General features: G+C 33.6%; 3 protein-coding genes across 10 annotated transcripts in view; 1 reads left to right on the top strand and 2 right to left on the bottom strand.

Moving 5' to 3' along the window:
• LOC135848191 (neuropeptide Y receptor type 2-like) overlaps positions 1-24,302 on the top strand; it is a 144,331-nt gene that overhangs the window by 112,513 nt on the left and 7,516 nt on the right. The gene's annotated exons all lie outside the window — the stretch shown is intronic.
• LOC135848186 (myrosinase 1-like) lies at positions 17-24,163 on the bottom strand. Its single transcript, XM_065368010.1, has 11 exons — positions 24,009-24,163; positions 23,773-23,906; positions 23,486-23,620; positions 2,834-2,956; positions 1,535-1,715; positions 1,333-1,427; positions 1,094-1,241; positions 808-977; positions 584-718; positions 392-498; positions 17-325 (listed from the first exon to the last, which is right to left on the bottom strand). Exons 1-11 carry the CDS (start codon positions 24,136-24,138, stop codon positions 205-207), a joined length of 1,479 nt encoding a protein of 492 aa, XP_065224082.1. The 5' UTR covers positions 24,139-24,163; the 3' UTR covers positions 17-204.
• On the bottom strand, positions 3,636-17,150 carry LOC135848184 (uncharacterized). 5 transcript variants are annotated; one of them, XM_065368005.1, is made up of 14 exons: positions 16,444-17,128; positions 10,472-10,710; positions 8,874-9,030; positions 8,643-8,789; positions 8,487-8,552; positions 8,335-8,400; positions 8,175-8,246; positions 7,902-8,078; positions 6,597-6,638; positions 6,368-6,499; positions 6,057-6,121; positions 5,789-5,961; positions 5,511-5,709; positions 3,636-5,375 (listed from the first exon to the last, which is right to left on the bottom strand). In XM_065368005.1, the coding sequence occupies exons 2-14, from the start codon at positions 10,707-10,709 to the stop codon at positions 5,191-5,193; spliced, it is 1,719 nt and encodes a 572-aa protein (XP_065224077.1). In that variant the 5' UTR covers position 10,710; positions 16,444-17,128; the 3' UTR covers positions 3,636-5,190. The 5 variants fall into 5 exon arrangements, with proteins under 5 accessions (XP_065224077.1, XP_065224079.1, XP_065224078.1 ...); XM_065368007.1 differs by having other exon boundaries at positions 8,643-8,786; positions 16,444-17,127; XM_065368006.1 differs by lacking the exon at positions 16,444-17,128 and adding an exon at positions 10,798-10,931.

Raw genomic sequence — 24,302 nt, 5'->3', positions numbered from 1 at the left:
GATTCAAAATCAAAAATTATTACACGCAATTTTGCGACTAAGCTATGCTTTGCAACTCAGTTTATTTTGAATATCAATTAGGCATATGTATTTAAATATATACGAGTATAGGTAGGTTGCTAGGTACTAGGTATCTACAATAATTTCTCAACATTTCAACAATTAATTTATGAAATACGTCCAAGTAAAACGGTAATACTGATATCACTGACTGGCTGATATTGTTCTGCTTTGAATAAGTTGTTTGAAAAAACTATAACTCGATTTCGGAGTACGTTTCTTTTTTTCGTCAGTAAAATCTACGTGAACGATACCAAACCGTACCCTGTTGAAAATGAACATTAAACGCAGGTTTTCATATCAGAATTTAATTCAATGTTCAAAATCTTACCCGTATCCTGAAAACCATTCAAAATTATCCAACAATGAAAATGCTGTGTATCCTATAACGTTACATTGTTGGTTATTCATTGCATTAAGGACTTCTCTCAAGTACTCCTGAACAAATTTCACAAAGAAAAAAGTATATAGACTCTTCCCACATCTATCTTTATATGTTCAAAAATTTTAAATACAAACTTACTCTATGATAGGAAATCCTATCCTTGTCATTCAATTCTCCAGCATCACCATATCCATTTTCAACGATAAACACGGGGGGATTGTTGCACGTTTTCTTGATATACTTCAACAATTCTCGTAATCCATAAGGAACCACCTTAAGATGAAATCACACAGATTTCTTATGCATAATGAACTTGAAAGTTGAATTTGTGAGAACATTGCGAGTGTTTATCTTTTAATTACTTTTAACCAATGCACTTTACCACTCGGCCATTGAGGATCAAAGGAGCCTGCCGCGTTAATATCATCATGAAATGCTCCAGTAGGTTTAATCAGTGCATTGGAATATTGTGAAAATTTTGGAGTACGTAATATCGTTGTATAACTAATCAAAGCGAAAAAATCATTTGCTCCTGGATTGATAAAGTATAAGTACCACATAAATCATGTAAGTTTCTGGCTTAACATGGACTGAAATAAACTAAAAAAAAAGAAATTCAAAAAATAGAAATACCAAGTTGGAACCTACCTTTTAATGATTGTATTTCTTCGTCTGTGAATGCTGGTAATTTCGATCGTTTTCGACCTTCTCTTTTACTAATTTCATCGACCATGTCACGCACTATTTTTAGATATCCGCCTTCATTGCTGTAGATCGGATGGGTGAATATATCTAACTATTGCAAAATTATGTCGTTAGGCCCACACTCGCTATATCTGTTGGAATTTTTCAATACTATCGTGTATAGGTACCTACTAAATACCTACCTGGAATTGAGTAGCTCTGTTGGCTGCTTCAACGTCTTCTTTAGATTTCGTTTTTCCTTCAAAATGATTGCAATCCAAGCAGATACTCAGTTTCCCTATGCAAATTTCGGCGCTTTAGTACCTAACAATTATTAAAGCTGCTATTTTGGGAGGTTTCAGTATATAGGTATATTTTTTTCAAGTTTTCGTGAACTTTACCTACCATTTTGTTTAGAGCGATATTTCTTATTATATAATTGAAATATTCTACCATGCGCCTTTAAAGTATGATGCATCACAATATACATTATCGATGATCGTAGATTCAATGCAGGTGCGAAAAGGTCAACTTCATACCCTTCTGCTACTCGAAATGGTTCATTTATAGTAATCCACCATTTCACCTTTAAAAAAATAAAATTTGAGTTTCAAACTTACCTACTTATACATACAAAGAAGTAGGTGTAGATGAAATGGTGTGTAGGTTTTTTGGAGTCGATCACCCCCCCCCCCCCCAAAAAAAAAGTCGGCGAATTTTGACCAAATTCAGCAGTTACCTTTACTTTGAGTCAAAAATTACTCAGATGAATATGTTACCACCTGAGGTGCTCATTAATAAGGAATATGTGAGCCCTTCAAGAGAGAGAGGGAGGACTTTTGAAAAAATCGTGTTTTTTCGTTCTAGTCCCTGGATCTAATTTGTTTTAGCAAAAATGACTCAGAACAGACCCAAATGAAAATATTCTAGATTCTGCGCTAATCTAGGTTATTTTCGTCAAAATCCAAGACCATTTTTAAGGTTCTACTGTATGGTTGAAAATTTGCAAATCGCTTATTTTTGGATAAATTCGTGTTTTGAATTTTTTTTTCGCTAAATGTACCTATTTGGCAGTACCTAGGTAATTATACCAAAATATTGAAAGATATCATTCCTGAAACTGGAAAAATGTTTTGGAAGGCAGTGGTGTCAATTTTTTGCTCATTATTGCTAATTTCAAAAAAAAATCGAAAAAATTTCCCATGTTTTTGGTCATTTTTCTGTATTTTTTGAATTTGGTGATAGGTACCTATAATGATCAAAAAATTGGTACCACTACGTTCCAAAACATTTTTCCAGTTTCAGGAATGATATCTTTCAATGTTTTGGCACAATTTATGTGAAATACCTGCGAAGAAAAAATGTTCAAAAAACACGAATTGGTTCATTAAAAAATAAGCCTTTTACAAACTTTCAACCGCACAGTAGAACATTAAAAGTACTCTTGGATTTTGACGGCAACATCACAGATCAACACAGAATCTCAAATACTTACATTTGGGACTGGCCCAATTCTTCCAAAACAGGTTGGGCAGAAGCTGGAGCGAAAAAAGCACGATTTTTTTAAAAAAAATGTCCCCTCGTTGAGAGTCATGTTTCCACTCCAGGGGCACCTCCTCCGGAGCTAAAATTTTTCCTATGTATCATTCAACTCAAAATTACTCTAATAGGTTTACTTAAGTAGGTACGAGTATATATTCATACTTTATCGCCATAAAGTTGAAAAAGTAAATCAGCATAATCCTCTATATAATCGACTATTAATGGATTGGCCCATCCTCCGATATCTTGCAATTTTTGCGGTAAATCCCAATGATACATAGTTACCTATAGGAATGTAAATTGAATAATTTGATTAGCTCAGGCAAAGAAGCCAGATCTAATTCATATTATCGAGTCTAAAAATTCTTTTCTTGATACTGAAGGTATTGATTCATGCAAAATTCTTTGACATACGAGTAGACCCAGCTGGCAAAGTGCTGCTAATTTGTAAGAAATGCTGCTAATCATGCTACTAGAAGCATGGATAGCAGCGCGCGAACTGATTCATAGCAGTGCAGCTATGTTTTGCACCCATTTACGCTACCATACGCTACTAGGTGTACCACTAGCGGCACGTAAGGGTGTGCACTACCAAATGTTAAAAAGTATCCGCATTCTCTATACATTTACCTTGCACTCCCATAGTGCTCCTATGTATACAGCCATAGTGCTGCTATGCACTGCTGTTCATGCTACCATAGCGCTGATATATGTACTCCTCTTTGTGCTACCATAGCGCTACTATATGCGCCACCGTAGCGCTACTATATGCGCCACCATAGCGCTGCTATATGCGCCACCGTAGCGCTGCTATATGCGCTACTGTAGCGCTGCTATATGCGCTACTGTAGCGCTGCTATGCGCGCTGCTGCATGACGTAGCATTTGCTTAGGTTTGTTTGTGAGAATAATTTCAAATTCAAAAATTAAAATTTTGAAAAAATGATGGACATATGTAAAATACATATAGGTACGTGAACATTAATATATTACCAAAAATATTTATACAGGTAAACAACAAATGAAATGATAAAAATTATAAGTTGAGAAATTTAATAAAAAAAATATTTAGAATGTTCGAATTCCATTATGACAAAACAAAAAAACTATTGAAACAAGAAAAGATACACAGGCGCATATTGCCCACTATAATGCTCAAGTACATACGTAGATAGGTACCTATGTAGACAATATCAGTATTGGCCCATGATGAGAAGGGTGATCATCGGTGGCGTGCACAAATTTTTCAAGACTTGAAATTTTGAACAGCAGTATCGTATCCATTTTAGCGATTTCATTTTGGAAAGAAAGGCCCCAGTGGAGCGAGTACAAAAAGTTTCAAAAATCTATAATTGAAGAGACAAAATATAGCATGATAAGGATCGAGAAAAGTTTGATTATACAAAACTCAAACGACATTATATAAAATTTGATTTTTCTAATTTTAGCATTTTCAAAATTTACCACCAGCTTCAATCATTTCAATTTTTAAATATGTACATACTAGAAAAGTCAATTGACTCGAGAATAGCGAGGCTAAATTTTTTGAAAAATTGGAATTCAAACAATCAAACATAATTCTAAGTTTCAAAATTTGATATTTCTTGTTTCATCATTTTCAAAATTTGCCACCAATTTCATGAATCTCAGTTTTACATAGAATATAAGAAAGATCAATTAACACGTGCAAAACGAGGGGAAAAGATTTGGAAAATTTATAATTGAAGTAATAAAACTACGTTGAGGTTATTTTGCCAGTTTTGGGCATTTGTTTTTTCAAAAAAATAATTTTTCTAAACGTTTCAGTATTGGAATAGACAAGCAAAATTCGAGAATTCATAATTGCAGAAATGAAACATTTTTAATACAGGAGGTTGATTTTGTTAGCATTTTTCTGAGTAATGTTTAGTTTGAAGGTATTCTTCATATTTTTAATTGTTTGAAAAAATGTTTTTTGATGCAACTTTTAATGAGTATGTAATTCATGGGGGAAATACTTACTCGTAGCTCGAGCAAAGCGAGGGCAAAAGTTTTTGAAAATTTATGATTTACGAAGGAGAATGAAAAGGTATGCAAGAGGTACCCATGGAACAATACCGTTGGTTTCTGAAATGGAAATTTTTATCAAGTCTTTTGTTTGGATTTGAGTCTGGGTCCCACATCACCCACGTCCGATTTTATTTTTCAATCGTTTTTATTTTGGACACCTCCAACCAGTACCACCTATCGCACAAATAAGTCGCGCGACCTCTTTCCCTCGTGTGCACGCCACTGGTGATCATATAATTGTATAATACTTACACTATAACATATGTATAAATACAGGGAAAAGTCACAAAAATACCTCAGATAATGGAATTTGATGGCATAGGGTGAGGTAGGTTCAAAATATTCACTCCAACTTAACATTTACTGTATATTAGTACATTTTGAAGAAACTGTACCTAATGTCCAAAACTAAGGTACAAATATTTAAGAATCCAGTGGAGGCTTCACCACGTCTCAAACTCGCATTGGTTGTTATACTTTCTTTCCATGATATCTTCTCCTGACCTGATCGCGGCTTTTCCATGCCTTGTACATCATCTCCCCATGGTAGTTTTTTTTAGTGACATACACATTGTCTTTTTGGGCATTGTTCGTTATGGAATTCACAACTTGTATTATGGGATACACAGGTTCTGGAAAGAAAGTCTTGATGGAATCTGTAAACATGAGGAAAAAAATATAATTTCACAAATCCTGGCAATTATACACGCCCAGTAGGTAGATATCAAAAAATTAAAAAAAAAAAAAAAAACTCATTGTATTTGATTACTAAGACATTTCTTTATACATACCAAAGAAACATTCAGCAAATGTTGTGGTTTTGAAGACTAATAATCTGTTGTTTAGAAGTTCTTCATTTTTGGACTTCCTTGAAGACCATTGATGATGTTCGAAAATAAAATCATTGAACAGTGCCTTTGTCGTATCGTATACAGTCGATTGGGCATTATTTTTATTCAAGTTGGAAAACATGGCTGTCACATAGGCGCTCTAAAAGCAAAATTGTAATGAATTATTGGATTTTTAAATAGGTAAGACAAATTATCTGATGAGTCTTAAATTTGCTTACAAATTTTTTCTTCTCAGCAGAATCCGACAGTAAAGAGTTAAACGCTTCAAAATCTTGCAGAGTGGTGAAAGGAAATTGTTTTCCATAGTCCGGTTGAACTATGGTGGGCTGTTGGTTATCTGATGATGAGTTTACTATTTTTATAAGATTTGCCAACAGTACTTGAGTTCGCACTGCAACAAAATACATAATATTAAATATTTTAAATTTGAAAAAAATCATGTGTCAAAACCACTGATTTAAAACAAATGAAGTTTTCGGATCTCACCGTTCTGCCTATGGATACCAACAAGGGCCAGTCCTATATCTGTTGGGGAGGGATCTTCTCCGACTCTACAAAGAATAAAACATTGTCTTTGTAATTAATTGAACTTCTAAGTGATTGATTGTTTCAATACTACATGTTTAGTTGATACATAAAATTTCCACAGAAAACTTGAATGCACATTAGATTAATGAAAGTGAACTTCAGTGAATTCTAATCAGAATTCTCGCAGTAAGTTTGCCAAAGTTCACAACATTTCTGGGAAAATTTTAGAGGTCACTATACGTATTACCTGAAGGAGCGTTTAAACCTACTTCAACTTATTTTGAATTGCGGATATCGGGTTATTGCATATTCTTTTTAATTTTTGTTCACTATCATCCTTATGCGGCTGCACAGTTTCAGGAGTGGCATCAACGTCCTTTGGTACTATATTTGAATTGTTCCTGAGGAAGGAGAGTATGTAATTAATAAGGATCATTCATAGGAACAAGAAATGTACAGATATGCATTGTAAATGAACAGAACATTAATTTTTCTTACTGTTTGTCCAGATTCTCGATTGAATTTTCAAGTGCATGAAAGCTAAAGACAGGTAAATAGAAACCAGTGTCACAATTCCATTTAATCATGATACATACAGGGTGTATAAATGAACCAATCATGGGAGCGAGCGAGCGAAAAAATTATCACTTGAATTTTTCTAATAAATAAATTTGGTAAATGCATTCAAACTTTGTAATCATGTTGAAGAATTATTAAAATTTGATCGTGACATTTAATACTTAATAATTTTAGCTGTTTCACAATCTTTCAACTTTCAAGTTAGGTACAATTTTTCGTTCTCTGTGATCGGTTCATTTAATACATAATATGTACATCCTTCAACAGATCAAATCACCAAAAAAATTTCATGGTACATATTTTGACCAAATTCAGTGGAGACCTTAATTTTTAGTTGAAAGTAATTCAGAAAAGGTTTTAGCCCTTGAGAAAAGACACCCCTGAAGATGGGTCCTCTAAAAGGATGGATTTTTGAAAAAATATCACGCCAACTTTTTGAAATTTGGAAAACAAGCGAAAATTGAACGATTTTCACAGATGCTGACTTTTAAAAACGGGGGGGGGGGGCGATTTTTGTCTGACTTGAGGGGAAAAATCAATAAATTACTAAAATTTTATGCATAGGTACTACTAATCAAACTTTTAAAAATGACTGTTTAATATTTTGTCAGACTTTTTCACAATAATTTTTAAAACTGAATCAACTTTTTTTTGTATGTACGTTTTAAAATGGATATGTAAGTTATTTACCATTTCATCAAACATTCGAAAACTTAAAAAAAATTCGGCCGAGCTGAAGATTACTGAATAATGATACACATAATTATCGGCGGACCCTTGAAAACTTGGCAGAAATTGGTCATTTATATGTAGGAAATACGAAATACATTATTTAAAAAGGTTAGGTAATTTCCCAACATTTTGAGTTCAGTCAACAGTAGATTTGTGGCTATAAAGTCAAATATTTGAAATTTTGAGAATACAATGCGGGCATAAAATCACAATTACCAAATTTTTCATGAGAACTCAATATCCAAGAATTAGGTACCTTTGCTTTATACCTACGTATTTTGTTGGAATTTTTTCTCAGATGAAACTTACTTCACATCATTTTTTTTAATCTCCCACGAAATATTGAAGAAAATGAAAACCGATTTTGAGATTCTGACCAAAGTTAGCTTGAAAGAAAAATTTCAGTTGGATTTTTGGGAATTGGTATAACGGGAGGGGTGAGGAGGATAATGACTTATAACGTCGATTTTACCAAATTACTGAAATATTTACCCTTGCTCCTCGTTGTAGTCATTTGCATAGCCATTCTCAGATTGATAATTTGGTGTTCGATCCAAAGAATGGTTTTCATACTGTGGTCCAGTAATTAAGAAATCTTCTGGTTGGAAAGGTGTGCCATGGAGTGCATGTCTTGCATCCCTAATTGCCTTGGTTACTGATTTTTCATCACTGAAAGTATGTCACAGTACTCATTAAAAAATTATACCTACACTAATTATGTGTACTTTAATAAATATCACACAACTCGACATCTCCACGACTTACTTTAGATATTCTGAAATACGAGTACTACTCCGAATAGGCGTATCATTGAGTACACCGTGCATCGAATTCTGCCTGAAATAAAAAATGAAAATCCTTTTAGCGGGTACTTTTTTTTATAATGGAACATGGTGAATATGAATTTTGATCTTGATAGACTTACTTTTGAGACTCTGAAGTGGTACCCTGCATATGCGTATCATCATATAAATCGTGCACTGAATTCCGTCTGAAATGAAAAATGAATATCCTTTTAGCGAATCCTTCTTTATAATGAAACATGCTGAACATGAATTCTGATCTCCACACACTTACGTTTGAGGCTCTGAAGTACTCGTAGCCTGAGTAGGCGTATCATCAAGTAAATTCATTAAATTCCGTCTGAAATAAAAAATGAAAATTCTTGTAGCGAGTACTTTTTTGTAATGGAACATGCTGAACATGAATTTTGATAAAATTTTCTCATCTTACGTCGCTGACTGCACAGTAGGCCTATTCTTCTTTGAACTGATAAATGTACCATTTTTTGAAGCTGTAGATTTGGATAATTTGGTCATCTTTTTTGCGGATAACTTGGGAGGTAGAAGGCAGTTTGCGGTCATCAGTTTTCCTCTGCTGCTATAAATAATACGATAAAAAATAGTATTTTCGATACTTCTTAAAAAGCGTATTTCATATTTTATGAATAGGACTCTACAAAACCTTGGCAATGAATTTTTGAATGGTGATTTTCTCTTCCTTGAATGACTACTGTTCTCCTTTTTCTCTGGTTGATCTTTTTGCGGATCAGAGCTCCCATCCGATTCAACAAGACCTCCAACACGATCTGCGTATTGCTTTTTTACTGTACCAAGGCGATCTAAAAATAAATAGGTATATAATGAAGGCTGATCGCTAAAAAAAAGTCGAATATGTAGTAGGTATGCACAATGCACATACGTCGTTGCACTTTCAAAATACACATCGACATAATTATTCATTTCAAGCTGAATGTCACTCAGAAAAAATATTAGCTCCGAAAGTACCTTTAGAGGGGAGATGAATGTTCTCAGAGAGCGAGCTTTTTAGAAAAATCATGTTTTTTGGCTGTAGCCTCTACCCAACCTGTTAAGAGGACAATGAACTACGAATACTTCCAAAAGATATCTAGTGTTTTAGATACCGCGTAAATCCAGACTATCGCTATCATAAAACAAGTCAATATTTTTGAAAATATTATCAGTTATTGGGTACCTACATATTATGTTTGTTCTGATATTTTGAAATTTGCAATCATGAAAAAATTGGCCTCACTTTCATTCTCAAATACGTACATACGTAGGTACCTATCTAGCGTCTGAAGTTTTACTTTCAAAGGTTTTGGCATAGTTCTGGCATAATTATTGAGAAATATTAAGGCCTGAAATTTGAGAAAATATTTTAAAAAGACGAATTTATCTAGAAATGAGTGATTTGAAATTTTTCCAAAACTGAAATCCTTTTGAATGACTTTCTACTCAAAATGAACGTTTCCAAAGAATCTCATCAAAATCCTCTAACCTACATTTTTTTCTACGATCCGCCCAATAAGAGTAGATGAACTACATGTTCATCAAAAATTTTGAATCATAAAAATGAAGAAGAATATGATAATTTTTTCTTAAAATGTACCACATTTCACAAAATGTGAATTACTGGAAAATTATAAAAAGCTGTAACTCTGTTTTTATTAGTTGAATACCTACTGTTCAAGTTTGTTTTAGATTTATTAATTATTACCAATGCGATATTTAAAACTTGGCAAAAAATTTACGTAGGAGTTTCTCATTTCAAATTTTTGAGTTTTTTAACCGATATTTTTCTTCCATTTTTCCAAAATAACATCGGTGAAAATTACTTAATTTTGATGAACCTTGATGATTGCTTGCGTGAGAGGATGATTTATTAGTGTTCAATGAAATGACAGTTTTTTTTTTTTTGGCTATTAGGCACTGTTACTCATAATATGAATCCCTGCTTTCTCACACTACTGCAGGGCTCGTACAAAATCAAAAAGTGATATAGCTTAATCCATCTGTTGTAAACTCATTTTCATCATTAAGTATGCAAACAAGACATCCTGAAAATATAAAAGATCGGGTAGGTCAGGTACCTATACCTGTTTTCAATGTTTTTACTCAAACTTGAAATTGTTAAAGAAAAATGAATACCATTATAAAGTCTTAGTCGAATTTTCAAAATAAAGAAATCTGATAAATGATCACCTGAAAAAATGTTTAGTAGCACGTTTTCGAAAACTATTCAGATAATATCATACTTACCATTGTGGAATAAAATTTTGGAATAGGGGATCTTTGCCCAACCTGGTTCTGGCGGTGTGTGGTTTGCCATCAAATTCGATATTACAACAGTAGATCCAGGGGGCCAATAGAACGAGTTTTCTTTAGGATCAATCCAGGACTTATGAACAGTGGTTGAAGGTGATTGGAAATCGTTTTCTTCGCAGGGCGATTCCTTCAATAAGACGTACTCCCCCAATTCGACCAATTTCTTTGACATCCTAATGTGAAAAAAAGAAAACAATGGTACATATATAAATAAAACTACGTCACAGCTCAATCATATTTCAGAAAGAATGATTACGTACAGCAGTACTTATGAAGCAATTTTGAAAATAAATATTGGTTGAGGCCTACAGGCATGTGAAAGTATTTTCCCGTAATATTTTCTACTTCAGTAAAGCATATTTTTTCACAGTCTTTGGGATATTGTGTGACAAATTCATGTACTTCGGTGGACTTGCATGGTACGTCGAAAAAGGCTTTTCCAGGTGGCAAGTATACGCCACAAACGTATTTTTCTTCAGAAATGCAATGTTTTGAAAAGTATTCAATTTTCCTTTTACCCCTTATTTCACAAAAACGATCTGCTTTTCTTTCACTATCAAAAGTTCTATAACTGTGGTAGTGTTCATAGCCATATTGTAATTCTTGTGGCACTTTTTCAAGAACTCCGTCTTTGATGCGCTTATTTAATCCTTTGATAGTGAGGTTACTTTCTCTCCCAACTTCAAAAACATGGCTTTCATGTATGCGTCTTGCAACTTGTTTGGCAGGTAGACGTCCAGATTTAACCAATTTGCACAAGAAACCCAAGTAGCTTTCAAATGCATACGAGGAAAATTCTATCAACGTTTTTGACGTTGTTTTTACGTCATCCGTCATATGTGGCAGAGCATGCACGTTGTATGAGGTGTGTTCTTCTCCATAAATCGTCGGGAAATCTTTTACAAAAGATTCCAGTAATTGTTTAGCCCAAGCAACACGAGAATTACTTTTAATCTGTGGTTCATCATTCAACGTCCGAATTGCAACGTGCAAATATAAGAAGTGACAGTACTCAGAATCATAAAGAAAATCTTTCATCACCAGAGGAGCAGTGTACAATACAAACATTCTATAATCTTTTCCATTGAAATTTGCAAGATGTCGTAAAGTCCGTGGCTTTCTTTGAAACTCCTTCGGACAGTACTGAGGAAGTGATGCTAGTATACCGGATAGACGTTGTTTATCTGTTGGGCGTAGTTTTGGAATCCAAAATTTTGTGATCAATTTCTTCATCACGCCTAAATCAACTACATGTAGAGAGTCTAGAAGAACATTTTTCACCACGTCGAAGTTCTTGATTTTCAATAATTCAGAACTATTTACTTTTTTTTTATGCCGATAGACGTCAGAAAACTGTTCAGTAGTTCTGGGTTCTGCGTTAATGCCCAGGAAACACATTCTATGGTTGATGTGAGTGCCTGCAACAGTGCACTTATGACATCCGGAATAGGAATTGAATCCTGGTGCATTCAAAACTGCACATCGCGCAGGACTATCGAAATGTCCACTTTTTAAATAAACTGAGTATTTCTTTCCATTTATAAGGACGCCATTTTCAACCAAACTATTCATCTCTGCCACAAAATCTTTTAGAAAATCGTTCATGTCTAGTGGTTTACTACTTCCATACCACAATGCAATGGTAAATACCGGATTCTTTCCAAATTTCCCCAAAATGGGCCAAAACTGTTTGGTTGAATTCTTGAAGACAGGAACACCATCAATATTAATAGAGAGGCCAAGATTATTCTCTGCTTCGTCAAATTTAGCAACGCCAGTTTCCAAAGACTTTTTTAACCCAAAGTAAATGAAATTATCATCATTTTTGAGGTTTTTATCTGAATTACCAATTTCAAGTTCAAGTTCATCATCAAGATTTTCATCTTCACCATTGCTTCCCTGCTCACAAGCATTTTTATTTTCAATTTCCAGTTTTGAGCCAATCTCTTTAAAATTTGGGTATTTCCCGACAGCTGTACGAAAATCAGCTGGAAGCTGATGAATATGAGAAGGGTCTGTATAATTTCTGAGAACATTCAGGATTTTATTTATGCAACTTCTGGACAAATTGAATTCTACAAAAATCCTAAACAGCTGACGATTACCGATTTTATTCTGCTCCAACCCTTTCAACATGAAAAAAAAAAAAAAAAAAAAAAAGGTCAAAAAAGAGATGAACATAGACCAGAGTCAGGACGAATCATTGAAAATTCGATTCAAATCGCGAATCTTGAACAATTTTTAAATTTTGCGTTTTGAATCCCATATTTTTAAAAACCTACGAATCTCGTAAAAATTGATACAAATTTCAAATCACGAATCAATTTTCACAAATCGTGAACTGTTATTCCTTTTTTTGGCCAAGTTTTCAAATTAAACGGGAGTATGTAATTTTATAAATTATCAGTCATTACTTGTAATGTATTTACCTAATTTGAAAAAAATGACTTTTCTCTTTGAAACAGAAGCCAAATTCAACAATTATTACATGCAAACGGAAGGACGTTACTTTGAAGCACTTTCAAACATTCTGAACATTCCCAAACACAGCTTTTCGAAAATTACCAAAAAAATGATTCGAATCACGAAAAAAAAAATGGCGATAGGGATTTGGATTTCCAGTGATTCGTCCCGACCCTGACCAAGGCAAAATTTCATAGACTAATTTTCTATTGCGCCTTTTCACTTACCCAGTTCAGAAAACTGGCGTAAATGATCAGTGGAGTAATCATTATGATCATAATCATCGCCATCATTATCATCAGGAAAGAATACAGTTGAACATGCATCTTCATCACACTGATGACCCATTGGAGATGATAAATGACAGACATTGGGTAAAACTGAAAGTTGATTAGATTGAGGCGTTGATTGAGAATGACCACCTGGTTTATCAACTGTTGCGACCTCAAGTTGAGACTCCATTTCATAATCCATTTCAACATCAAATTCATCTTGTATCTATTATTGAGAAAGAGAAATTCTTGAAATTTTTACATAAAATGACTTTTTTATTCGTGAAACCATAACCAAGGAATTGCTTACAACCGTCAAGAGAAAAAAATTATCAGTTTTCATGCTTTGCACGACCAAGTTGAAGTTATAGTCAATAGAATTATGTATCCATAAGCAACATTTGGATACACAGGCATCATAGCTAAATTTTTCTAAAAAAAAGTGACTTTTCAGTGACTTTCAGCAGTGAAAAAAGTAACCAAAATAGTGACCATTTTTTTTTATTCCAGCGTTCAGAAGAGCAAAAAATCGAAAAACAAAAGTAAAAAACGTTCGATAAGAAATCAGTACTATTCAATTAATTAATGTTTTTTTGAAGGAAGTTGATTTTGAAAGCTCTAGAAAATTTGCATTTCGAGAGGCATAAAAACGATGTTTTTTTGTGAGGAGTTTATTTTTTGGCATTAAAACTTGATTTTTTAAAAATATAAATTTCCATCTTGATTTTGAAAAAAAAAAAGAAAACAAGCCCGAGCGAAGCGCTTTCAAAAATTGATGTTTCGAAAAGTAAAATTTTGTGTTTTTGAAATTTTGAAATTGTTTAATGAACAAGATTCGCATAAAATCTTTTGAAAATCGAGTACAAAAATGATAATTTGGATGAAAAACAATTTTTTTATTACAAAAAAAAATCAAAGAAGTGAATTTTTTGTAAGAAAAGTAACCATGTAATGACCTTTTGATGAATAAAAGTTACCAAAAGTGACTTTTCGTGAAAAAAGTGAATAAGTCATTTTAAAAGTGACCCGCTACGATGCCTGTAGGATACAAGTTGAGCATCATAGTACCATTTTCAAGCAATTTAAATTTTCAATGAAGTTACAAGCCTAATAGGAAGCACAGATTATACCATATAGGTATCACCAATAAATCGAATGGAACCACAAAAGTAAAGTCTCCATAGGTATTTGTTTCACAACTAATTTGACAATTTTTACAAAAAAATAGAAGAAAAAAAAGAAAACAAAATAAATTGTCTAAAGTAATCCGTTTTAAATTGATAAAAACCTGCCAAAAATCAGAAAGTCAATTTGAGCAGCTGAAATTTTGACCATGGAGGGTTTCAAACCGCACTCGGTAGTCTCCCCCCCCCCCCCACTATCCTCATAAGTACCTAGTTGAATTATGCATTCCTTAAATCGCATTTAGTACACTTGATTACTTTAAATCGTTAATTTTTCGATCATTATGAGGGCTCGAATATTCTTTCCCCCAAAAACCCAAAATATGCGCATAAATATTCACTAACGATGTGGGCTTTGTTTTACAGAAAAAATCAATTTTATACGATTTTAGTAATATTGCTGTATAATACCACGAATTCTTGAACAAAAAATACAAAACAGAGCATTTTAAAAAGGTAATTTTAACTCCCAAATAAAATGAACAAAAAAATAATTAGGCACGAGTGAGCTATTGCCAGTTTCACAAATTTTGCGAGGAAAAAAATGAAAAATAGCCAAAAATACTAATTTGATACAAAAATTTGAAATTGAGCAAAATATTCTCCAAAAGCCACTAAAAACGTAAAATATATGCACTAAAAACGCAAAATTATGCCAAAATATGCTCTAACGAATTAGGCTCATTTTACTTGAAATTTCATAAATCGTGGAAATAATCGAAAAATTCCCTATCCCCTATGCATAAAAAAAAATATGCTCCAGCTTAAAAATCCGAGCCCTGGTCATTATATTTTATAGTAGGTAAATATTTAGAGACGTTTTGGTTTCCTCTTCTTTTTTTTAAAAAAGTCTTTTGTTCCTCTTCCATAAACAAAATATGCCAATTTTCGATAAATTTAATCTCAAAATACTTAGTTTGCATTATTAGGTTGATCTGAAAGTTCTCAAATCCATACAGGCAACATTTTTTTCGACCATATGGGAGCTTGAAAATGCCTACTTGACGATTGAATTCAGTAAATCTACATTGGTGACCTCTTACGTGCTTAGGCCTGAATAAATTTGAAGTGTTTGCAAGAAAGTATGAATTTTTATGGATGTAATTTTAATCCAATTTGAAAACAACGCAAGATAAGATGATAACGATCTAACTTTTTGGTAAAAAATAATCAATCTTTTTCCAACCCACTAGTGATTCCTTATGGACCTTATGAAAAAAATTTAGATGTACAAAAATAAATTGATTCTATTTTTCCTTCTACAAATACTTCTTCTTCTTAACAATCATTTAAAAATAATTCAATTAGAAGAAAACAAGAGCGAATTTAAAATTTGGCTCATCGAATTCTCTGCGAATTAGGTACTCGTACAAATAAAATTGTAGGCACCTTTCAAAATTGGACAAATTTGTGTTTTAAATTACACTCGTTTTTGAAAGTCATTGGTACCTATCATTGTCAAATGATTCTTGCAATTTGAATCGGATATAAGTAATACCTAACCACAAACGTAAGCCAAAAAGCTTGATGTTATTTCAAAGTAAGGAATGAATTAATCAAAGATTTACACAGGGTAGGTATAGGTATAGTGATTAGTTTTGTGCAGACGTTTCAAATAGCTGAAAAAGTACAGTTCCTTTATGAAGAAGTGAACCAACACAAACATTAGGTTTACCCAGTTATTTGCATAATGATCATAGTATCATAATATTACGTAAACTTACAATTTCTGCATCACATTGAGAATTCAACCACTGATAAAATTTTGTTTTACCAACACGAATAGTTTTACCATCGTCAGTTTGAATTGTATACATTGCAAGTAGTTGATAAGATGACTATAAATTGGAAAATATAACTGTAGTGCCTCGGTGTTGTGTGAGTCTAGGTAGATACGCGACAGGCTATTCAAATTCACGCATTTGTTAAAATTAATGATTTTACTCTAAGTTATAATTACATAGGTAGGGAATATATAATTACTTACGTGAAAATAATACTTCGTTTTATTGACTTTGATGATGAAATCAGTATTAATAAGGCACTTGTCACTTGAACACAACACAACGTTAACACACCAAATAATGTAGCTATATGTAGATTGTAGGTACTCTTGGCGTCTTGGCAAATGTTCTTCAGCTAGAAGATCTCCTTCCCTTCCACAATGGTAGAAAAAAACACCCTCAACGAACAAAAATAGATAAAAAGACAAAATAAGTTGACCCGGATGAACTCCACCCCCCACTTGCACGCGCACTCGCGTGTTTTGTTGAAGAACGCGCTATTGTATACAATGCAGGTATTCGAATACGAGTATATTGGAACGTCGTCAACGTCCATTCTTGGAATTACCGAAGACACAATACAGATGTAGGTTAGGTTTACAATATGGGTAATAAAATTTCGACAATATAGCTTTTCTAGTGTTTAAAAAACAGGGACGCATACCAGCTTCACGTCCACACAAACATGAGCAACCACTCGACAACCAGCAACAAAATTCTAGAATTTCGACTCGACTATACCTACCAATAAGTAGGTATTAAAATTTTTTAAAAAATAAAAAAAAAACAGAGCAACCCATCATTAATTATGAATGGTTTCTAGTTGCTGCTTACGTAGCTCCCGACTGAGCAGTTTAACCACAAAAGATTGAAAATGTAATCATATTACATATTACAAGCACTCAGTATACAATCAATTTAGTTCATTACTTGGAAGATTGCAGAGTGATCACTTACAAAAAATTGTAAGTAAATACGATGTTCACTGAGCGAAAATAATGAATAAAAAGAATTCTTTGAGGCAAAAGAGGGGATGGAGGGCCAAAAGCTTCATTGGAGAAATACTACAAGGTCTGGTCTAGGTTGAAGCTCAATTGTATCAAGAAATCTTTAAAGACAAGATGTAGTCCGATCTCTCTAATGGTACTACATTTTTGAAAATCCTCAAAATTCTTCCTTGAGAAAATTACGATTTTAAGAGCTGAAAAAGATAGCACGATTCTGGTCACTGTTTTGCTCACTTTGTACTTTGATGTGCCAGAAATTCAAAAACACATCGCAGACCCCATCACTGTATGGTGCAGTTTTATAGAGAATTTTATCGTCGTTCTTATAATAGGTCTACTTACTACATTTTTTTAAATTTGCAAAAGTCTTCCTTGAGGAAATCACGATCACGAATTTGCGAGCTGAAAAAGGTAGAGAGAAGGCCATTTTTTGTGCATTTAGAAGTATAGGTAACTTATACCTATCAGTTTGAGAACCATTTTTTTTGAGTCAAACAGCACCGACTGCTATTGCAATTGAATTTTCTTTTACATGGTCTCGAATTTATACAAGCATCTGTTCGGTCTATTACATACAGGGGAGGTGCCCAGGTGACATTCGCCAATTTTAACAATTGTACCATTGAATAGAGGACTTCGAATATAGCGTAACCCCAAAATTTTAACTGCTGAAGTTGATATTTCGATTTTTGAGAGCGATTTTTCGATTTTCTCATAGCAATTTTGAAAAACTGAGCAAAAATAGTCGGCGCAGGTAGCATACCTAAACCTCTGGTATTATTTCGACATTTGCATACATACGGTAAGATTAGCCCATGATTAAACTTTCAGCTGCTGGAGTTGATATTTCCACCGGAAACATCGCTGAAATTAATTTCAGCAGCTGAAAATTTCACCGTGGGCTAGTCTTATCATATGTATTAAAACGCCCAAATAATCTGGAAGGTTTAGATATGCGACCGGCACCGAATATTTTTGCTCAGTTTTTCAAAATTGCTAGGTACGTGAAAATCGAAAAATTGCTTTCAAAAATCGAAATATCAACTTCAGCAGCTGAAAATTTGAGATTACGCTATATTCGAAGTCCTCTATCCAATGGTGTAAGAATCGTTGAAATCGGCGAATGTCACTTGGGCCACCACCCTTGTTACTTTTGAGATGTTTAGTTGACTGAAAAGACAAAAATTGTAATAACATGACCTCCATTTTGACGAAAATTGGGTAAAATTAATATTTTTGAGGGTATGCTGTGTAGAAAATTTTACCCCTCTCATTCAATGATACCAAATCCAGAAATATCCATACGATAGTTCACTCGCAAATGCGATTTTTCTATTTAAGCGCTGCAATTTTCCCAGAACAAGTCACTTAAAAGAAATTCCACCAAAACCAACATTGAATTGCTCTCTAAAAAAAATTGAAGAGCCACGGAAAGAACCAGATAAGTCACTTTTTTCAAAAATGAGTTTATGGTTGAATTAAATTCACGCTTAGGAGTAGAAAAATGTAGTCCATTTGGATTTTGAAAAAAATCGATTTCTTTGTGGTTAAAATGGCCTTTAAAAGAAAGAGGAGGATAGAGAAATGAGCTGAGACCAAATGTGAGGCGACAGGAAGAAAATTTCAACATCGTTAAGTATTTAAATTGCGAACATTTTTCACTATGTCATCATAATAATCGATTTTTATTGAATTCAAGTTGTTGCGAAACACTAATTTTTCGATTCTTTGCTTGATTTTTTTCACGAAAAGAGTGACTTTTCAACTCGTGACTGGCGTTTCTCTTCATTTTTTATCTACTATGCCTCAAGTTGTGTTTGTAGGATGTTGTGTGATGTATTTCCAGCCATTACTTTGATGAAATTCAAATTCACTACAAAATTGGAGCATTCTGATACCTACTTTAAAACGCCGTAACACAAACGTTTAAAAAAGTGACTTACCTGGTATTCTTTCCGTGGACTCTTCAATTCATTTGAAAAATTGTAATATTTTTTTCAACCACTATGAAAAAAAATTTCTAGCTCTTTTTGAATATGCTATTGAAGTTTCTTTCAACATGGTCCTTTAAGAAAGGGATCGACATAATGTTTCCGTTATTACCTACTCATTATTATTTCGATAAAATTATACGTTCTCTCAAACGGTTTCAAATTTACGGTCATCCATTCACCTGTTTTTATAGGCCTACTAATTCGAGAAATTTTTGTAAATGTTTGACAATATTTCATTGATTTAATCAACAGAACAATATTAAGAGTTATTATATAATTATGTGTATGCCTCTCGATCTCGAATTACACATCTTCAAGAGCTTTTCTCCCTCATTTGGACCTGTTCTCTTTTTTTTTTCAAAATTAACATCCTAAACAAATCTTTCAAATTATAAAATTTTAAAAGCTAAAAAATAAACCTGCTCCATGAAAAAACATCGTACTCGTATTTACTCGTAGTTTTCTCAAAATACAAAATTTTCAAAAGTTCAAAATCGATTTCCTAACAAAACATTGTTCTTAGACCTCTGGAAATCAAATTTTCGAACACTGTCACCTTTGCTTCGCTTGTGTCAATTTGTTTCTTGTTTTGAAATTTAAGAAATTTCTACCAATTTCGGCTCCCAAAAATCCAAAACAGGAAATGAAAATTTTTATGAGTCTTATGATGTTATGAATATGCTATCAATCGGCAAAATGGATATTTTCTAATTCCCCCTCTATCAGTAATCAAATTTTCAGTCGAACCCTATCCCAGCCTCTTCCTCTCAAAAAACCTCTATAAATTGTTTCGTTCTCAGAAATTGTGGCAAATTATCGTGATTCAGAAGTAGGTACCAGTTTATAACTACGTATACCTATTTAGAACTCTCACTCCTCTCAAGTAAGTATTTCATAAAAACATATAATAAGTACCTAGGTACTATTTGATAGTTATTTGTATTATTAGGCACTCATGTGTGCCTACGCAGACCGATTTATAGAGTACCTATTTGGCATTTTGCACGGAGTACGGAGTGTATTTATCTTTCCCAGGAGCATTTATGCCAAAATGAGAAAAAAAAACTTTCGAATGAAAGAGCAGGCAAAATTCAATGATTTTAATACCTACTATTGAATTGAGTGCAAGATTTTACTCAAATATTCAAATTTAAGACAGAATCGCGTTTGCGCGGAAACTATCGAGTTAGATTTCAATGATTTCGGTATCATTGCATGAGACATGCAATTTTCTGCAGAATGATAATCGTAAAGAATTCATGTTACTCAATTTTCCTGATAATGAAGTTGAATTTCTTATAAATGTATGGCATTGGGGTCAAGTAAATTTCTCGAATTAAGTAGTATGAAAACCGACGAATGGATGACCCTAAATTTTAAACCGTTTGAAAGAAATTATGTCGATTCCTTTCTTAAAAATTAGATTTTTGTTTCATTAGATAGGTAGGTACTTCTATTTTTTGCGTATCTAAGGTGCCAAAATTCCTCAAAAATACATGAAGGACCGTGTTAAAAGAAACTTCAATTGCATATTCGAAAAGAGCTCGAAATTTTCTTTCATAATGGTTGAAAAAAATATTACAATTTTCCAAATGATTTTTTTTTAGAGAGCAATTCAATGTTGGTTTTGGTGGAATTTCTTTCAAGTGACTTGTTCTGGGGAAATTGCAGCGCTTAAATAGAAAAATCGCATTTACGAGTGAACTATCGTATGGATATTTCTGGATTTGGTATCATTGAATGAGGGGTAAAATTTTCTACGCAGCAGTACCCTCAAAAAATATTAATTTTACCGAATTTTCGTCAAAATGAAGGGAATGTTATTAAAATGTTTTATTTTTCAGTCAACTAAACATCTCAAAACTAAGTAACAGACTGAACAGGTGCTCGTATAAATTTGAGACCATATGTAAAAGAAAATTCAATTTCAATATAGCATTTATTGGCGCTGTTTGACTCAAAAAACATGGTTTTCAAACTGATAGGTATAAAAGTTGGTACAAATTAATTATCTATACTCCAAAATGCACAAAAAATGGTCTTCTCTCTACCTTTTTCAGCTCGTAAATTCGTGATCGTGATTTCCTCGAGGAAGACTTTTTTAAAAAATGTAGTAGGCCTACTATTAGAACGACAATAAAATTATCTGTAAAATTGAACCATACAGTAATGGGGTCTGCGATGTGTTTTTAAATTTCTGGTATGTCAAAGTACAAAGTGAACAAATCAGTGACTAGAATCGCGCTACTTTTTTCAGCTAGGTAGTAAAATCGTAATGGCATTAGAGTTTATTCAAGCAATCAAAAAAAAAGTCATTCGCCGATATTTTACAAGCAGGCCGATCTTTTTTCATTTTAAATTGTCTCAGACTGATATATTTTAAAGTCTTCCTCTCGAATATCATTGCAACATACCTGTACATTGTACAATACCTTTACCAGATTGAAAACAATACGATTTCAACCTATTGTTTCTTTCACATGTTTTCTATTTATGTATAGCATCTGTGCTTCTTCACCTTTACGTATACCTAGTACCTCTACCTGCTAATGCAAGTTTCTTCAACAAAATCTGAAACAGACACTGTCTGTTGTCTGTCTCTGTATATTGTGTTTGTAGTTAGTATGTAACGTGCTAACGCGCTTTGAAAAATAGGCTGAAGAAAACCGGAATCGAATTCCACAACGGCCGAGGTAGAGGAAGTCGAATGGAGGGGAAAAGTGGAAGCGTGGGTGATTCACTCTTTATGTTGAATCTTCGCGAACGCGAACAGTCCAACCAGAAAATTAATTTGTCAGATATGTACATTTTAGAACTGAAAAGAAAGAATAGATTCTACGAGAAAATTTACGTATTCGCATTAACTGACTGTTCCATGATGTTATTAAAAATTAATTATAGGTAGGAGGATATCAACTGGTTGTAGTGACCCATAATTGGCAGCCTATAATTTTTTGATTAGTACTATTAGGGCAGTGCGCGGTATTTCACCACCAGCAGCACAGTTTGCGAAGTGTAGAAAGCTGTACTACCAGTTGTACTGTGGTGGGGCGCGGACTGGCTCAAAAGAGCCTATGGGGAAATCATGAAAATTGTGGCCTACAGGTAAAACCGGTAAAAGTCATTTTAAAAAAAACTTTTCATTGGTTTTTATGATTTTTCAATTTTTTTTTATTTTGGTGGAATATTTGAAAAAATGTCGTCAGGATTCTTTAGGGGGGGGGGAGGCAAAACCAAATTTTTAAACATGAAATATCAAAAATAGAGGTACTTTTCAAAAAACTTTTCGTGATTTAATAATGATTTTGTAAAAATGAAGGAAAAATTAGTGCAAGAACGAAGCGAGAGTGAAAATTTTTTGAAAATATGGATCTTAAACTAAAAAAAAAAGTCAATTTTTGCGTGTTTCATTTCAAACTTTTGCTTGCAAGAGGGGGGATGGTCCCCTTCCTTCCACACTTCACACTTGGCTAAGTCATTGCCTTTTTATTACGACACATAACTACGTTGCAAATATTCGTCAATTTTCGTCATTTACCTGAGAAAGTCTTTCAATATTGTAAAATGTGTTTTTCATCATAAAATACCTTTAAAAAATATGTTTAAAACACACTTTTCTCACAGATATTTTCTTTGGCAGTGAGTGCTGCCATGCACATCTATTTGCACTGCTAGCTGTGTGATTAGTAGCGCAAAGCGGCATTTGCTACCATAGCGTGAGTGGGAGCATAAATAGCTGCACTACTAGTTGCGCTACTGCGGATGCCACCAAATTCTATAGAGGTGCGATGCCGCTGTACGCTTCTATTCGCACCGCTAGCTGTGTGATTAGTAGCGCAAAGCGGTATTCACTACCATAGCGTGAGTGGGAGCGTAGATAGCTGCACTACTGGTTGCGCTACCGTGACAAGTCTTTTTTTTCTTTGGTGGTGAGTGCTGCCAAACGCACCTATTTTTGCCGCTAGCAGCATGGTTAGCAACAACGCTTCTAGCTGGGCGAATAGGAGCAGAAATCGCTGCACTGCTAGTAGCGCAACGGTAGCATGGCATATTTACGCCATGGTAGTGAGCACAGCTATACACTGCCAATTTCACCGCCACTTCTCATACTACAACATTGCAAAGTGAAGTGTAATTTACTTAAAAATTTGTGAATGTGTTAGTAATAGTAGCGGTGCTACCATACGCTACTAGTAGCGCAGCTAATTCTTTGCCAGCTGGGGATAGTTTCATTTAAAACTTACCATCGGCTGAATGTTATTTTTTATCAACTCATCTATCAGATTATGGTAATAATCAACGCCTTTTTGATTGATATGCGTAATTTCGCCATTTGGTAGTATACGAGTCCAACTTATGGAAAATCGATAGATATTGAACTAAGAAAAAGTTGGGAACACATTGTCACATTAAAGAATGAGAATAAGTCAACATTATTTTCATAGTTTCAATTTAAAATCTTGCATTTTATTTAAACCGAACTAAATTGAGGTAAAGATCAACTTTTCGTCAAATTATTGAAACCACTTACTCCAGCATCCTTCATAAATTTGACATCTTCTTTGTATAAATGATAAGAGTCGCAGGCGACATCTGCATTATCCTGATTTTCGACCATATGCGGCTTTGTATGGGTTATTCGATCCCACATACTTTCTCCTTTTCCTGTCCAGTAGAAAATTGAAAAAAAAGTGAGGATTAAAAATTACACAATAACAAGTAGGTATGTAAGACGGTGAATGTTCGAGATTTGGGGTAAGTACCTACCGTCTTCGTTCCATGCTCCTTCAATTTGATATGCTGAGGTAGCTGTCGCGAATAAGAATTCTTTAGGAAACACACCAGACATGTTGAATGGATTAAAGTGCGCACTATTTTGACGATTCTTTTTTTGCATTCATCTGCTGTAATTTTACTCATTATTTATTGCTAATTTTTTTGTGGTTGGTTAATCATATTGTGGAGTAGGTAGACTTATCTGAGGTTTTTAGTTGGTTTATCCATTTCCGTTCCACATTCTGCTGATTATAAATTCGTATGAGGAGCATTTTGTTTTGTGCG

The sequence above is a fragment of the Planococcus citri genome, chromosome 5 (genome assembly GCF_950023065.1).
Source record: "Planococcus citri chromosome 5, ihPlaCitr1.1, whole genome shotgun sequence".
Taxonomy (NCBI): domain Eukaryota; kingdom Metazoa; phylum Arthropoda; class Insecta; order Hemiptera; family Pseudococcidae; genus Planococcus; species Planococcus citri.
This window is presented reverse-complemented; position numbering and strand designations above follow the sequence as displayed.

Excerpts from the sequence above, each read along its gene's own strand:
- LOC135848186 (XM_065368010.1), bottom strand. The coding sequence starts at position 24,138 with ATGCAAAAAAAGAATCGTCAAAATAGTGCGCACTTTAATCCATTCAAC. Across the intron at positions 1,242-1,332 it reads ACAGAGCTACTCAATTCCAG|TTAGATATATTCACCCATCC; the intron begins GTAGGTATTTAG and ends ATTTTGCAATAG. Across the intron at positions 499-583 it reads ATAGGATTTCCTATCATAGA|GAGTACTTGAGAGAAGTCCT; the intron begins GTAAGTTTGTAT and ends AAATTTGTTCAG.
- LOC135848184 (XM_065368003.1), bottom strand. The coding sequence starts at position 16,273 with ATGTATACAATTCAAACTGACGATGGTAAAACTATTCGTGTTGGTAAA. Across the intron at positions 13,499-16,180 it reads CTCAATGTGATGCAGAAATT|ATACAAGATGAATTTGATGT; the intron begins GTAAGTTTACGT and ends TCTCAATAATAG. Across the intron at positions 12,664-13,227 it reads ACGCCAGTTTTCTGAACTGG|GGTTGGAGCAGAATAAAATC; the intron begins GTAAGTGAAAAG and ends TCATGTTGAAAG.